The sequence below is a fragment of the Salvelinus alpinus genome, chromosome 36, assembly GCF_045679555.1.
Source record: "Salvelinus alpinus chromosome 36, SLU_Salpinus.1, whole genome shotgun sequence".
NCBI classification, from domain to species: domain Eukaryota; kingdom Metazoa; phylum Chordata; class Actinopteri; order Salmoniformes; family Salmonidae; genus Salvelinus; species Salvelinus alpinus.
Genome location: NC_092121.1, coordinates 7,268,675 through 7,284,608, shown reverse-complemented (window position 1 = coordinate 7,284,608; position 15,934 = coordinate 7,268,675). Strand labels below are relative to the sequence as shown.

The 15,934-nt window shown below is 44.1% G+C and overlaps 2 protein-coding genes across 5 annotated transcripts in view; one reads left to right on the top strand and one right to left on the bottom strand.

The window, feature by feature from the left end:
- The window catches only part of LOC139564916 (disintegrin and metalloproteinase domain-containing protein 11-like), a 31,433-nt gene extending 24,474 nt beyond the window's left edge, over positions 1-6,959 (bottom strand). Inside the window, exons 1-3 of one of the 3 annotated variants that reach the window (XM_071384824.1) lie at positions 6,440-6,959; positions 5,814-6,007; positions 340-416 (exon numbers count right to left, since the gene is read on the bottom strand). In XM_071384824.1, coding sequence (XP_071240925.1) covers positions 340-416; positions 5,814-6,007; positions 6,440-6,497 — 329 coding nt within the window. In that variant the 5' untranslated portion in view covers positions 6,498-6,959. The remainder of the gene's footprint in view (positions 1-339; positions 417-5,813; positions 6,008-6,439) is intronic. The other 2 variants (XM_071384825.1, XM_071384823.1) reach the window with 2 other exon arrangements.
- Positions 6,960-10,333: 3,374 nt separating this feature from the next.
- On the top strand, positions 10,334-15,456 carry LOC139564915 (P43 5S RNA-binding protein-like). Of its 2 annotated transcripts, none has more exons than XM_071384822.1 (9): positions 10,334-10,735; positions 10,995-11,095; positions 11,189-11,285; positions 11,502-11,590; positions 11,746-11,819; positions 12,778-12,858; positions 13,253-13,482; positions 14,433-14,486; positions 14,922-15,456. In XM_071384822.1, the coding sequence occupies exons 1-9, from the start codon at positions 10,604-10,606 to the stop codon at positions 15,207-15,209; spliced, it is 1,146 nt and encodes a 381-aa protein (XP_071240923.1). In that variant the 5' UTR covers positions 10,334-10,603; the 3' UTR covers positions 15,210-15,456. The 2 variants fall into 2 exon arrangements, with proteins under 2 accessions (XP_071240923.1, XP_071240922.1); XM_071384821.1 differs by having other exon boundaries at positions 10,527-10,735; positions 14,919-15,456.
- The last annotated feature ends 478 nt before the right edge of the window (positions 15,457-15,934 follow it).

The window sequence follows — 15,934 nt, the reverse complement described above, 5'->3', positions numbered from 1 at the left end:
TCTCTCTTTCTGTCTCCCGTCTCTCTCTTTCTCTCTCTCTGTCCCCCCATCCCCCTCTTTCTCTCTTTCTGTCTCCCGTCTCTCTCTCTTCTCTCTCTAGGGTGGTTAGCTGTATTGATGGAGCTCTCTGGGTCTCTGTGTCCCTAACGCTCCACTAAACATTTGATTATGTGTCATAAATGGAAGGAGAAAAGTGTATTTGCTAACGGTAGCGGTTATGGAAATGCCAATGTTGACGATTGTGGCGATTAAGAAAATACGGACTGATGGAAATGCGGTGTGGCGAATACGTCAATCAAGTAGATTTTTTCAAATTGTGCACAAATCAAATGTACTCACTGGTTTAACTCCAGGTCCAGGGTGAAGGTGTGTCCGAAGGTTTCCACCTGGAAACAACTCTGGGCCAAATGGACTGGCTTAAATAGGGAGAATGAGAGATGAGGATCGAAAGAGAGAGAGAGAGAGAGAGACATTACAGGAAGAACCACTTTAAAGTAAACCACTCTAATAGTGGTTCACCCATTTGGTGAGTCACAATGATAGCTATCATTCTGTAAGAAGTATAACAAACCAAAATATACACTGTACAAATGCATTTCTGCCAGCGCAATACTGCATATGTATCAAAAGCACTTTAGCAGCTAACATAGTCGGATTGATAAAGTGTCCATTGATTTGGCTGGACTGAATCCATTCCAACAGGCAGTACTGAAGCCATCCAGGAAGTGCATTTGTATTCAGCGATAGAGATGGACGGGAAGAGGGTTTACAGGAAAGGAGAAAGCTTTACATTTCCATCTACATTAAGCTGGTGTGAAGCCAATGTGTTCCTACTGTCGGCTGCCAAAAAATGGAGGGGTAAAGGAGAAGGCAATGAGGAGCTTTACTGGCTGCCAGAGATTTATCGCAGTCAAAACACAGTGTCGCCAAAAGCACAAACAGTGTCAGCATTCAATACCAGCCCACTGTAATTCTGTCTGCAGGATACAGGCTGCAGTGAATCATTGGACTTTCACTGAGACAAGACTCCCATTCGGAAATCATTCCCTCCAATGATTCCACACAACTCAACTTCAGCTGGACCAGGGAGAGGGTAGTTCTGCTTGGCTAAAGGAAGGACTAAAATGTGGTGTCATGGATATCAATCCAAGGAGTTCTGTAAAGTTTTCATGTGTGTGAAGTAATCAAGATGGTTTATTTTGGTCAATCAATAGGTCAGTAGATTAGTTTGAATCGATCATTACTTATCAGCCCTGAATCATAACATCCCTCAGGATATTTAGGTGGCAACCAGCAACAGCCCTGTCTGTAACACCAAGGCATCTTGATACTGTTCTATTCCCAAAGTCAGTCCTCCGGGAGCCTTGTGACAGTAGGTTCATTACTTAGTAACAACCAGTGATTGTAAATACATCTGAAATGTGCACATGCTATAGGAAACAGATGTATCTTCACTTCCAGTCCATTGATAAACAAAGCCATTTGAGGAAACAGTAGGTTGTACAACTTGGAATCAAAGTTGACCTATGGAATAGTTGATCAATTCATGAGTCAGAATGACAGCTAGGAATATTCCATCTAAACTTATTTAGAATCCTCTGTAAAAAAATATATAAGTGAAATATAACTACAAAAACAAGACAACTGAGGCAAAAAAAAATGATTACATGTAACCAACAGAACCCTCCTAATTAAGTAAAAATATCACCCTTTACCAATTATACCACTCTCAAAAACATCTCCAAAAACAACACCGGGCTTTTACACGATCTCCATCCAAATACCCATGAGCCTCTTTAAATATTTCAATCACATCACACGGTAGGTTAAACTCAGCAGCGTAATCAGAGCGAGATTTATCTCCAGACGAGGGTAATGATTCTCTCAACCAACTCAACTCAACACTCAACCCACCAGAAGGATATATTACAAAGCAGGATCAAGAGTTAGCCAGCTGGCTTTGATAAACAACCAGAAATAGCTATTGATTTTCTGATTCATTAAGAAAGCTTAACTTAGAAATGTGTTTTTGGTTGTTGAATCAATTCGACCATACTCATTTCAAGCTTATCCTTAAAACAAATTAAGTTATTTCCGAATATTCAGGTGAGTTATCTTGTTAACTCATTGATCTCTGGTGTCCCACTGATAGACGTAGACCTACAGAGAACCACACCCTCAATCCCACTTACAACTTCTTCTTCAGAGAAAGAGAGAGGGTGTATGAAAAATAAAAAAAGAAAGGGGTTGGATTGTGAGGTAGAGATAAAAGGGAAAAGAAGAGGGTGATTTTGTACCAGTGGAGATTTTAGCCCAAGTAGCACTTCTCACACAGGCCTGTTGAATCATTGATGGGGACATAAACTCAGCGAAAAAAGAAATGTCCCTTTTTCAGGACCCTGTCTTTCAAAGATAATTCGTAAAAATCCAAATAACTTCACAGATCTTCCTTGCAAAGGGTTTAAACACTGTTTACCATGCTTGTTCAATGACCCATAAACAATTAATGAACATGCACCTGTGGAGCGGTTGTTAAGACACTAACAGCTTACAGACGGTAGGCAATTAAGGTCACAGTTATGAAAACTTAGGACACTAAAGAGGCATTTCTACTGACTCTGAAAAACACCAAAAGAAAGATGCCCAGGGTCCCTGCTCATCTGCGTGAACTTGCCTTAGGCATGCTGCAAGGAGGCATGAGGACTGCAGATGTGGCCAGGACAATAAATTGCAATGTCTGTACTGTAAGACGCCTAAGACAGCGCTACAGGGAGACAGGATGGACAGCTGATCGTCCTCGCAGTGGCAGACCACGTGTAACAACACCTGCACAGGATCGATACATCCGAACATCACACCTGCGGGACAGGTACAGGATGGCAACAACAACTGCCCGAGTTACACCAGGAACGCACAATCCCTCCATCAGTGCTCAGACTGTCCGCAATAGGCTGAGAGAGGCTGGACTGAGGGCTTGTAGGCCTGTTGTAAGGCAAGTCCTCACCAGACATCACCGGCAACAACGTCGCCTATGGGCACAATCCCACCGTCGCTGGATTCCCTGACGAGTCGCGGTTTTGTCTCACCAGGGGTGATGGTCAGATTCGCGTTTATCGTCGAAGGAATGAGCGTTACAGGCAATCTCAATGCTGTGTGTTACAGGGAAGACATCCTCCTCCCTCATGTGGTACCCTTCCTGCAGGCTCATCCTGACATGACCCTCCAGCATGACAATGCCACCAGCCATACTGCTCGTTCTGTGCATGATTTCTTGCAAGACAGGAATGTCAGTGTTCTGCCATGGCCAGCGAAGAGCCCAGATCTCAATCCCATTGAGCACATCTGGGACCTGTTGGATCGGAGGGTGAGGGCAAGGGCCATTCCCCCCAGAAATGTCCGGGAACTTGCAGGTGTCTTGGTGGAAGAGTGGGGTGACATCTCACAGCAAGAACTGGCAAATCTGGCGCAGTCCATGAGGAGGAGATGGACTGCAGTACTTAATGCAGCTGGTGGCCACACCAGCTTTGCTCAGGGACACATTATTCAATTTCTGTTAGTCACATGTCTGTGGAACTTGTTCAGTTTATGTTGTTGAATCTTGTTATGTTCATACAAATATATACACATGTTAAGTTTGCTGAAAATAAACGCAGTTGACAGTGAGGACGTTTCTTTTTTTGCTGAGTTTACTTCAACACACCATTGAATAATAGAGGAATGGAGGAGAGAGGAGCTCTCCATGAGAGATCTGAATATTTCACCCCACAGAGCCTTTTATCAGGAGGCCAGGCAGATAAAATCACATTCACACAACAGGCTTCTGTTTCAGATCTCTTTCAGATACTCTTCTCTCCGATGGACTGTAATTATGAATCGTTGGCATAGGGTGGCATAGTGGGTGAGTACAGTTGGTCTGTCACGGCCGTCGAATGAAGTAGACCAAAGCGCAGCGTGGTGAGCGTACATATTCCTTTTTATTAGAAATGACGCCAACAAAAACAATAAACAATACAAAACAACCGTGAAGCTTAAGGCTATGTGCCACAAACAAAGTTAACTTCCCACAAAGAAAGGAGGGAAAAGGGATACCTAAGTATGGTTCCCAATCAGAGACAACGATAGACAGCTGTCCCTGATTGAGAACCATACCCGGTCAAAACATAGAAATACAAAATCATAGAAAAACAAAACATAGAATGTCCATCCCAAATCACACCCTGACCAAACCAAAATGAGACACAAAAAGGCTCTCTAAGGTCAGGGCGTGACATGGTCAGAAGGTTTTGGGTTCAAGTCCTAGATATTGTGCCCCCACATAGGGTGTAATGCCCATTGGTTACAGTTAAATATATATATACAAAATAAAAATATAAACGCACTATGGAACAATTTCAAAGATTTTACTGAGTTACAGTTCATATAAGGAAATCAGTCAATTGAAATAAATAAATTAGGCCCTAATCTATGGCTTTCACATGACTGGGAATACAGATATGTATCTGTTGGCCACAGATATATATAAAAAAAGGTAGAGGCGTGGATCAGAAAACCAGCCAGTATCTGGTGTGACCACCATTTGCCTCATGCAGTGGAAAACATCTCCTTCGCATAGAGTTGATCAGGCTATTGATTGTGGCCTGTGGAATGTAGTCCCACTCATCTTCAATGCCTGTGTGAAGTTGCTGGATATTGGCGGGAACTGGAACACGCTGTTGTACACGTTGATCCAGACTCCGGAGCATCCCGAACATGCTCAATGGGTGACATGTCTGGTGAGTATGTTGGCCATGAAAGAACTGGGACATTTTCAGCTTCCAGAAGCAGATGAATGTCACAACAATGGGCATCAGGATCTGGTCGCGGTATCTCTGTGCATTCCAATTGCCATCGGTAAAACGCAATTGTGTTTGTTGCCTGTACGTTACTTATACCTGCCCATACCATCACCTCACCACCACCATGGTGCATTATGTTCATAACGTTGATAACAGCAAACCACTCACTCACACAACGCAAATACTGCGGTTGTGAAGCCAGTTGAACGTACAACCAAATTCTCTAAAAGTGACATTGGAGGCGGCTTATGGTAGAGAAATTAACATTACATTCTCTGTCAACAGCTCTGGTGGACATTCCTGTAGTCAGCATGTGAACTGCACGCTCCCTCTAAACTTGAGACATCTGTGGCATTGTGTTGTTTGACAAAACTGCACATTTTAGAGTGGCCTTTTATTGTCCCCAGCACAAGGTGTAATGATCATGCTGTTTAATCAACTTCCTGATATGCCACACCTGTCAAGTGGATGGATTATCTTGGCAAAGGAGAAATGCTAACTAACAGGGATGTAAACAAATGTGTGCACAAAATTTGAGAGAAATAAACTATTTGTGCGTATGGAACATTTCTGGGTTCTTTTATTTCAGCTCATGGAACATGGGACCAACACACATGTTGCGTCTACATTTTTGTTCAGTGTTTATACAAGCTGAAGACACCTGGAGGTTCAGAGTAAGAACAGCACACCTGCCAGTCACAGCGTGGAAGTTAGGGCCTTATGGGACTGATGATAGACTTGTGCAGTTTGGGATGGATCTTATGATACACTTGAAAACAAGAGACAGGCCAAAACAGGCAAGACAGGGTTCGCACAAGTCATTTGGGTGGGGAGAAACCATTACAGTTTCAACAATGAACTGGGAGTTTAATACAAGAGAGGGAATGGAAGAGAAAGAACGAAAACGAATAAATAACATTCCAAGAAAAACAGGTTGCCACACCCACTTCTCCATTACAGACAGTGGTCTATACTTACCGAGGTACCTCCCGTGGTATTCTTCATGCGGGTATCCAAATAGCCGTGGGACATTTCTTCCTCCGACTCCATCTGCTGCACCAGCCGCTTTGGATAGGCGACTTCGGCCGCAATGTCGCTGCTGTCTCCCCGCTCATCTGGCGAGAACCAGTCCCACAAACTCGCATCCCGCACCAAAGTCGACCTGCCGCCGCCTGTAACGCAGGAGACCTGATAACTGCCAACTTTAAACCACACACGGATTATCACACAGAAAAACGATAATTATTGTTTTAATAATGACATTTGACATAAATAGGCTGATATGGCACCGCGTCAGGCGCTGGTTCTACAGTACGCGCGAGCCCTTGATGTAAAAGGCGACAGCGCTGCGGTGAAAATGTGTTGATGCAGCAAATCTACCGCATCCGTAGAACTGAAGGAGAGGGATCTTATTAAAAACACTACGTTCTTGGCACAGAGGGAACTATCTCCAGCTGCGCGCTACCCCCCACACACACTATTGTAGACTAGTCTACAGAGGAAGAAGTGATTGCAGATGCAAAAATTGGGGATAGCCTACATTGGGCAGGGGTAAACTTGGAAATGAAAAGGGTGCTTCCTCCCTCTCCCGTCATCCCTCTTACCTGACACGGCAAGCCTCTCGCCCACTGCAGCAAAGACCAAGCACCACACCGCCAGCATGATGTTCACATATTCCCCCGAATTAACATCGAGTGCGTTAAAATGTAACAGGCGCAGATAAAAAGAAAACCGACGCTCAAACGATTATGGCGAGAGAGAAAAAACACCGACTGAATCTGGTTGACAACTGACGCTCGTCCTCTCATCTCCCCATTCAACTCGTAGCATACAGTCTCACCGATATCAGGCAATTGAATTAAATAGCTTATCACTAAATGAAAAAACAAATAGGCCTAATAGCCTATTCCAGAGCCGATCAATATTGGAATTGTCAAATTAGCCTATATTATGTAGAATAGGTCAAATGGGGAGATTTGAGTGCACGTACGCATAAATCCTACATGATTGTGCGTGTGTAAGCTGTATGTATGCATGAGTGTATGCGAATCTGCGGTATGTGGAAATGGTAGATAGAAAATGAACAGAATTGCGTTGGGTCTGCGGTGATGAGGACACGTGGGACCATAGTACCCTCCCCTCATTCTATCTCCAAGCGTCCTTCCGTTGCCATGCAGTTCTCTATCTGCACAAGAGCGGATGCGACAACCTGGGTACCAAGGTGCCAATTGAGGTAAACATAGTAGGGTTTTGTGTGTTCATTCATTTTCTATTAGGACTCATGGATTGCTCGAGTCAACACGAGTAATTCATGAAGATCCTGAATAGATAGGTTCATCCATGGATGGATGAGGTGGGAAAAATGTTCTTCAGAGAAAACACAATAGCCTGCAGTGTCCTATAGAAATTGACTTTCATTGTCCAGGGGCCTACATATTGGTCAGTATTGTGGTGCAGCTAAACTCACTAACAGAATGTATTGTAGTGAACAAAATGGAGATCCACGTAGCAATTGAAAAGTGGTATCTAATAGCATGACATGGTGCAACCGTTGTACCCAGAGGTGTGTATGGTAAATATAGATGCCATTCTCCCTCCTTATCTCCAGCTGTCCATTACCATGAGGAGACACAGAAGCTGCAGGCACACATCGGGAAATGGGACAGTGAAGAGCGATGACAAGCTATTGTTGGAAGAAGTGGGCTTGACTAGCAGGCTGTGTTTGTGTGTGTGTGTGTGTGTGTGTGTGTGTGTGTGTGTGTGTGTGTGTGTGTGTGTGTGTGTGTGTGTTGGAGATGATAAGAAGTGTCCTGAGGTGACTCCATGTAAGCTGGATGTCTTAGATGATCATACAGATAGCTGAATGTGCAGACCGAGGGCTATTGTTGTGCACAAAATAATAATCATGCCTCAATGTGCCATTTCATTAAAGGAGAATTTAGCTTTTTACAACCAAATCAACATTTTTGATTTAAATGGAATCTTCTAGAAGGGTCCAGACTAGAGGTCTTCACTGGTCTGACTGAACCCGAATACCCGACTCGGGAACCGAGTGGGTCTGGGTTCAAAATTCTATCTTTTCCCTCGGGTCTGGGTCGGGTCCTGTTGGATTGTCATTGGGTCTTGGGTCTATGTAACTATAGCTGATAGACCCGAGTGGACCCGAATGGACCTGGCCACGGCTCTGTATAGCCTATAGCATATTTATTTTACGCTAATATGGTGGATTTATTGACATATTTATTAACATATAAATACAAATTTATTAACAAGAAGAGCAACTTGGCTGATTTTTGGGTCACTCGGTTCCAATCGGGTCTGGTCTAGACCTGGACCTGTTACGGTACAGGTCGAGTCTAGGTCTGGTTGTCGTCGTGTCTATTCGGGTTCAGGTCTGATTTTCTCCGGTCAACATCACCCTTTTTTTGTTAATGATCGGGTCTGTTTGGGTCCAGATCCAACTTTTTGGACCCAAGAAGGCCACTTTTTTGGTGATTTCACTTGTTTTTGAGACACTTACCCCAACCAGCAATTCACTTCCTCATCCTCATTGTGCAGTACAGGGGCTCTGAAAAACATGAACACATGCTCCAAAAATACCCAAATACGCCATTTTAAAAATGGAAACACTCTCAGTATAGCGATGTTGGTCCCTCAGATTTGTGGGCTAAATATGAGAACTCTATTGTGAATATCTCAGCCACCCAGGCCATGTGCCACCCAGACCATCCTTCTACTTCAGGAGCGCCCGTATAGCTGGAGTGCACTAAGGCCATGACTGAGATACACTTGCCAACTTTGCGTTCTGCCAAATGCTGCATTCATATTCATAACCAAGTGGGAAGTTGGTAATTTCCAGTTGTGAAGTAGTAAATACGAGTTGGATGCATTCATGTGCTTTCGAACTTGTTGAGAAACACTGATTAGATAATGGCAAACAAGCTGTGTCAACAATAAACTAAAATTACAGCTATCATGCTCACAAATTATAGTGTTCAAAAACCATAATTAATAGATTGCTTTTTATAAATCATGTTTTGTTGCATTTAATTCATAGGATAATTGTTACAACCTTAATCATATCATAATCAACTTTTACCAGTTGAATGTAGACACAAATATAAGAATATTTTATATTACACATTTAAGTAAACACTATATTAAAATATGCAAATGAGGTTAAATCTCATTAAATATATGCATATTTGCATATCGTGCAAATCCATTTTTATGGACACTGAGCCTAAATATTTTGATTTCATTTTGTTGAGACACTCCAGGACCGGACTTGTCCAGAGCAGATTGTGTATAAATAATTTTTTCAGATTTCTATCTGTAAAATACTAAAGACATAAAATGTCAAATGCATTTTTCCCAGTCGCATGTGGTAAATACCGTCTATGAATGAAGGTTATGAAGGCAGCATACGAACAGCCCCTAGCCGTGGCATATTTAAGCAAAAATACACAAGGAGGTGTGGTATATGGCCAATATACCATGGCTAAGGGCTGTTCTTATGCAGGTAGCCTAGTAGTTAGAGTGTTGGACTTGTAACCGAAAGGCTGCAAGATCAAATCCCCGAGCTGACAAGGTAAAAATCTGTCGTTCTGCCCCTGAACAAGGCAGTTAACCCACTGTTCCTAGGCTGTCATTGAAAATGAGAATTTGTTCTTAACTGACTTGCCTAGTTAAATAAAGGTTAAAAAAGCATGACACAATGTGGAGTGCCTGGATACAGGTGCCTTATTATTATTTTTTTAACGCCCTTTTTTTAACCCGGAAGCCAGCCGCACCAATGTATCGGAGGAAACACTGTTCAACTGACGACCAAAATCAGCCTGCAGGCGCCTGGCCTGCCACAAGGAGTCGCTAGAGTGCAATGGGACATGTAAAAATGTGTAACCTTTATTTAACTAGGTAAGTCAGTTAAGAACTAATTCTTATTTACAATGACAGCCTACACTGGCCAAACCCAGACAATTCTGCACCACTCTATGTAACTCCCAATCACAGCCAGTTTTGATACAGCCTGGATTTGAACCAGGGTGTTTGTAGTACTGAGATGCAGTGCCTTAGACTGCTGTCCCACTCGTGAGCCTCTCCGGCCAAACCCTCCCCTAACACGGACGACGCTGGCTCCTAAATCATGGGTGATGTGTTCTGTCTGGGAATCCTTGGGATTGTTAATAATAGTTTCGTATGATCAAGGAATTAATAAACTCTTGCAACAAAAAATGCTACATCCATATCTCTCTCAAATCTGATTGTAGTAAGATCTGCTACCCTCTGCTGTAAGAATACAGTAGTTGCATCACAGCGTGTTGAATACACGATGAACAGTAGGGATCTGTTGATTTCTAAAAAAATATATATATATAATACATGTTTGACCTAGGCTGCGTTTCGTATGTTTTTACGTTCTAGAATGTTCAATTGAACGGAAACGGTGCTGTACTGAACCACCAGTTGAAAAGCGGGTATGGGTTGGTTTATGGGTTGGGAACGCTGTCAGCATGGCCACTGGCCTTTAAAGACGTCACCCATTGCTTCAAGCCACTCCTTGCCAGTCCGCCACAATCAGTCAGCCTGGAACACGGCAATTCACTGCAAACGCTGACACCTGAATTGAGCAATTAATTCGGCACAGGTGCAACCTGGGTCAATTAACCTCAGTGCACTCTTAGAGGCTACAAGAGTAGTTGGCGTGGGGTACACTCTCCTCTTGACTGACAGTGTGCAACTGAATAGACGACTGTTTTCAGGAGGCAATGAACACGGTAGCCCACGAACAGGACTCTGGTCCTCGACAACAGGTTTTCAACTGCAACCATGCTGATTGTGGGGCGACGTTCAAACAGGAGTGGCGTTTGAAAGAGCACGAGACCGTGCACACAGGAGCGGTAAATATGATATGGGGACATGGCTGATAATGGAGTGATATTCGAATTTAGCTATGGTTCATGTGGACTTAACCCAATTCCCGGGCTAATTGAGTTCGTATAATTTTTTTTGCAGAAGTGCGTAGACTAATTAATTCTGCCATGTGTCGCGATAGTTCGAATGGGAAAGTAATTTCTGAAGTTTGAGCCTCATGATTGAAGTCAAAGATTACGATTGTGTAAACTATTATTTATAGCCCTCTTGGTTCTCGTTTTTCAGCAACCTTTTCAATGCGAAGTGGCTGATTGTGGCCGTCGTTTCTCACGGAAATCTCACCTGAGCCGCCACGCACTTTGCCACACCGGGGTGAAAAAATTCAGGTATGTTAATTTCAGTTTACGTTTCACTTCGTACCCATGGGTTAGGCTCTAGTTTGAGATTTAACCTATAGTAATTAATTTTTCACCCAACAGATGTACATTTGTGAGTTGCACAAATGCTTTCTTCAACGCGGACAAGTTGAAGAGACACGTCCATTATGCCCACGGAGAAAAGGACAAGTACTTTAAGGTTGTAGTCCACTAGATGGCGCCGAATAACCACGTTGCTATTTGGAGATTGCCCACTGTCAGCATCCTCTAGTCCCTTTTAAACGGACCCCCTTGGCCCTGGCATGTGTATGCAATGAAATGTGTTCTTGCAATTTTAAGAAACATTTCCCTTTATTTACCGTCATCTCAATGTGCTGAATGTTATATTGACTTGCTTAATTTCCCCCATGTGCAGTGCAATTTCCCAAATTGCTTATTGACATTCAAGAAACGGAGGGTGTATAAATTACATTTGAAGGAGCATGGAATATCTTCTAGTTTCAAGTAAGTCACGATCTTTAAGTGATCCTGTAGGCCTTACAGCCTTTGAAAATTGCACAAGGCCTAAGCTGATGAAGCATACTCTATTTAAAACACAAGTGTATGCATGTCTTAGTAGATTAAAGGTTAAATTATTCGGTCCCTGGTTTTCTCCTCAGATGTTCAAAGAGAGGATGTGGAGTCAGGTTTGACACACATGTCGCTCGCAAAGCCCATGAGAAGAAACATGCAGGTTTGTCCCTTTGCCTGTTTGTCTGTCTTCTATTGCTGTACTGTCTTGTGTCAATCAATTCAAAGAGTTCTCACATTTTGTATCACTATCAAACTTTATTGGTCACATGCGCCGAATACAACAGGTGTAGACCTTACAGTGAAATGCTTGCTTACGAGCCCCTAAACAACAATGCGGTTTCAAAAAAATATGTTTAAGAGATAAGTAACAAGTAATTAAAGAGCAGCAGTAAAAAAATGTGCCGGCAGAGTCGCTATGCAGGGACACCGGTTAGTTGAGGTAGTTATTAAAGTGAATATACATAGATGACAAGTGGGGGGGGGGGTGCAATGCAAATGGTCTGGGTAGCCATTTGATTAGCTGTTCAGGAGTCTTATGGCTTGGGGGTAAAAGCTGTTGAGTAGCCTCTTGGACCTAGCCTTGTTGCTCTGGTACTGCTTGCTGTGCTGTAGCAGAGAACAGTCTATGGCTGGGGTCTTTGACAATTTTTAGGGCCTTCCTCTGACACCGCCTGGTATAGAGGTACTGAATGGCAGGAAGCTTGGCCCCAGTGATGTACTGGGCCGTTCACACTTCCCTCTGTGGTGCCGCGCAGTTGCCATTCCAGGCAGGGATGCAACCAGTCAGGATGCTCTCAATGGTGCAGCTGTAGAACCTTTTGAGGACCCATGCCAAGTCTTTTCAGTCTCCTGAGGGGGAATAGGTTTTGTCGTGCCCTCTTCACAACTGTCTTGGTGTGCTTGGACCATGTTAGTTTGTTGGTGATGTGGACACCAAGGAACTTGAAGCGCTCAACTTGCTCCACTACAGCCCTGTCATTGAGAAAGGGGGCGTGCTCGGTCCTCTATTTCCTGTAGTCCACAATCTCCTTTGTCTTGATCACATTGAGGAAGATGATAGTAGCAGTTGTCATTTACTCTTAACCTAACACTGCCCATACATCTCTCCCCCTCTGCAGGGTACCGTTGCCCACAGCCTGAATGCAATCATTTTGAGCAAACCTGGGGTAAAATGCACAAGCACATGGCCAAACACCCAGGTAAGCACCCCACCAAACCCCCTCAACTAGCGCTGTTACTGAAGGACTACGAAAAGCACGAATTACTGTACCAGTCCAGGCCAACCTGCCTTTACTGTTTGGCTGTCATTGTTTTCACACTTGAATATTTTTCTGTTTTCTGCCACTTCTGTAAATGTCCTGCCTTCTACCCTGCTAGTTCTAGTGTGACAGTGTTTGGGAAACGGCTTAAGATGTGTTGGCTGACTAGTAATGCAATAAAGGGGAAGTTTATTTTATTGGTAACCTTCAGTGTCAAACATTCATACCCTTTACTCTGCCACCAGCTGCCTGCTCAAACCATCTGTTTTGACTAATGGACAACTTGTTGGGCAGGAATCCAGTAGTGACATTTGCCGCTCTCCTGTCCCTGCAGCCACATTCACCTGTAAGCTGTGCCAGAAGGTGTTTAAGCATGTGGACTCTCTGCGTCAACACAAGCGGACCCACGCCCTGCAGAAGCCTGTCCTGCTGTGCCCCAGCAGTGGCTGCAAGGCCTACTTCTCCACTACATTCAACCTGCAGCACCACATCCGGAAGGTCCACCTGCAGCTCCTCAAGTACCATTGCTATTTCCCCGACTGCCAAAGGACCTTTGCCATGCGGGTATGTACTGTAGCCCTTGTGGGTCTGTGTTCAGTCGGAGTAAGACTGGTGTTCTAGGGTCAGGTGCTGCTGTTCAATATGCTCTAAGGTGAAACTGATCCTCTATCAACATTCCTACTGAGACTTTCACTCTTCTGGCATAAGGACCCTAGTTATTACAATTCCTGTGCTCCCCTGGCTAAGTGTTCTGTTTAGCTGCCCAGGTAGGTGTTTGCAGTTAAATTATACAAATGTGTGAACTCTCCAGAGGGCATTGATTTAAGTCATTCAAGGCCCTAGGTATAGTAACTGTTTGCTGTTTCCATTGTCCTAGGCATATTATTTGTTTAGACGAGGGATGGGCAACTCCAGCCTCGCGGGGGTGTTGGTGTCCCACTTGCGTGTGTTAACAAACCACTCCAATAATCAACTAATCATTATCTTCAGTTTAGAATGCAATTAATTAATCAGCTGTTTGCTAGGATGGGGGGGGGGGGCACAGCTCCGGTCCCTGCCGGCTGGAGATGCCCATCCCTGATTTTAGACAGTCTAGTTTGCTGTTCTCTATTGAACACACGTCGCTTTCTGCCCTAAACTGCCTGCTCTTTCTGACGTCCATTTGTCGGCTGTCTTACTTAGAAAACGCATCCATAACTGTCTAGTCTTCTACAGTGACGACATGCAGTTGGGTTTCAATCGCTGCATGCAAAGCGGCCTCATTAATTAACTAAGTCGTCACTGAATGTCTTGTCGATTAACTACTAGTGGCTTATTTTCCATCGCCTCCCCGTGGACAGACTTGAATTTGAATCCCAAGATAAACATTTGTCCATGTAGTGGACGGAGATGTTTGCCATTGTGGCATTGGTACAGTATAAATGTTTAGAATAGATTGATGTTCATACTTTGCTGGGGTCATAATGTTTGTACTCCATCGTTGTCGTGACCAACATCTCTGTTCTATCTTCCAGGAGAGCCTTAACAGACACCTGGCTCACCACGACCCAGATGCCAACCCTGAGAAGGTAAGCATGGTTTTAGTCCATCTATCCCCTGTGGGTAAGATGATGTGGGCTTGAGCCATCAGTGGATCTACTGTTTGTGGAGTGTCTGGCCAGGTGACAATTGATCTGTATGTGTGCCCTGAACCATGTCTTTGAACCAGTTGAAAGTGGAGTCCCTTAGATGTCTGGTAGATTGACTGGAATCTATAGCACCTTTGGGCATAGTGGGGCTCGAGGGAGAGTTGGTGTTTACTCACACAATGTCGGTCTTGTCTCAATTTGTCCGGCTCTGAAGCCCCTACAGGAACTGAAGTCCTTATACACAGGTTTCCTGTCTACTGGGCAGTTAAAGTTAATGACCCTTCTGAACAGTTGTAGTGGTGAATTGTTCCACTGAACATTTTATACCTCCGAAATCCACTTTCCTGTCGCATCTTGTTTTTCTCTCTGTAGCAGAAGCGCAAGCGGCCCAAGAAGGACTGGCAGAGGCGTTTGGAAGGCCACCACCAGCTGCCCCTGGTGGAGGACGACCTGCGGCGCCTCTTCGCCTTGCGCATGAGGGTGTCCCGACGGGCCAAGGTGGAGGTTAACCTCTCAGGCCTCTTCAACGAGCGCAAGATCCCTCACTTTGTGGAATCGGAGGTCAACCTGTGTAACCTCTTCAGTATCAAGCTTCACTCCTCCCCTGCAGAGCGAGGCCCTGTGGAGGTCACCCAGTCAGAGGTCACTGTGGTCAAGGGTTAAAGGTCAAATCATAGGTTTAAGTTGAAAGTGCCATACTACCATATTGAAGTCAAGTTGTAAATACTAGTAAAGTACCATTGCTCTTTTAGTTGCGCTAAACTGTTTGATATTTTGAATGATTTAAAACATTTTTTTAATGTTGCATATAAAGCTATTGGTCTCATTGTTTTCCTGTATAAAAGCTCTTGAGTTTTGTTTGCGTCCTATGCCTGACCTGACCTGATATAAATAAATAATTTGAAGTTAAGTCATTGTTTGTCTAAATGTTCAGGGAAGATGGGACTGTGCCACCTAGTTTCTCCAACTAAATCAGTAATGACCTGTCAGGGTGATCAATCACCCTGCACCAGTCCTTCGTGTAAATACGACTTGGCTCTTGTCTCTTGAGCAGAGGGAGGTAATGACTCGGTTGCATTTTAATGAAGCCAAGGAATGCAACCGGAACCAGTGAAGCAAATTTTGGAACGGGAGCAGCCATTTTGTGTAATGTCAGTTAACAGACCTAGTGCCATCACGGTTGTGCGGGTTGACTTGCATCGAAGTGAACTTTTCCTTCCAACACCCATTAAACATGAACAAAAGATCTGACCTATGAGTAATGAGTCCCCCACCATTCTTCAAAGCGCAGGGCTCAGCTCGGGCAAAAGGTCCACGTCACTAGATGACTCTTCAAGCCAAACCCCCGGTACCGGGGGAGAGCTGAGAACTATGGCAGTATAAAATCA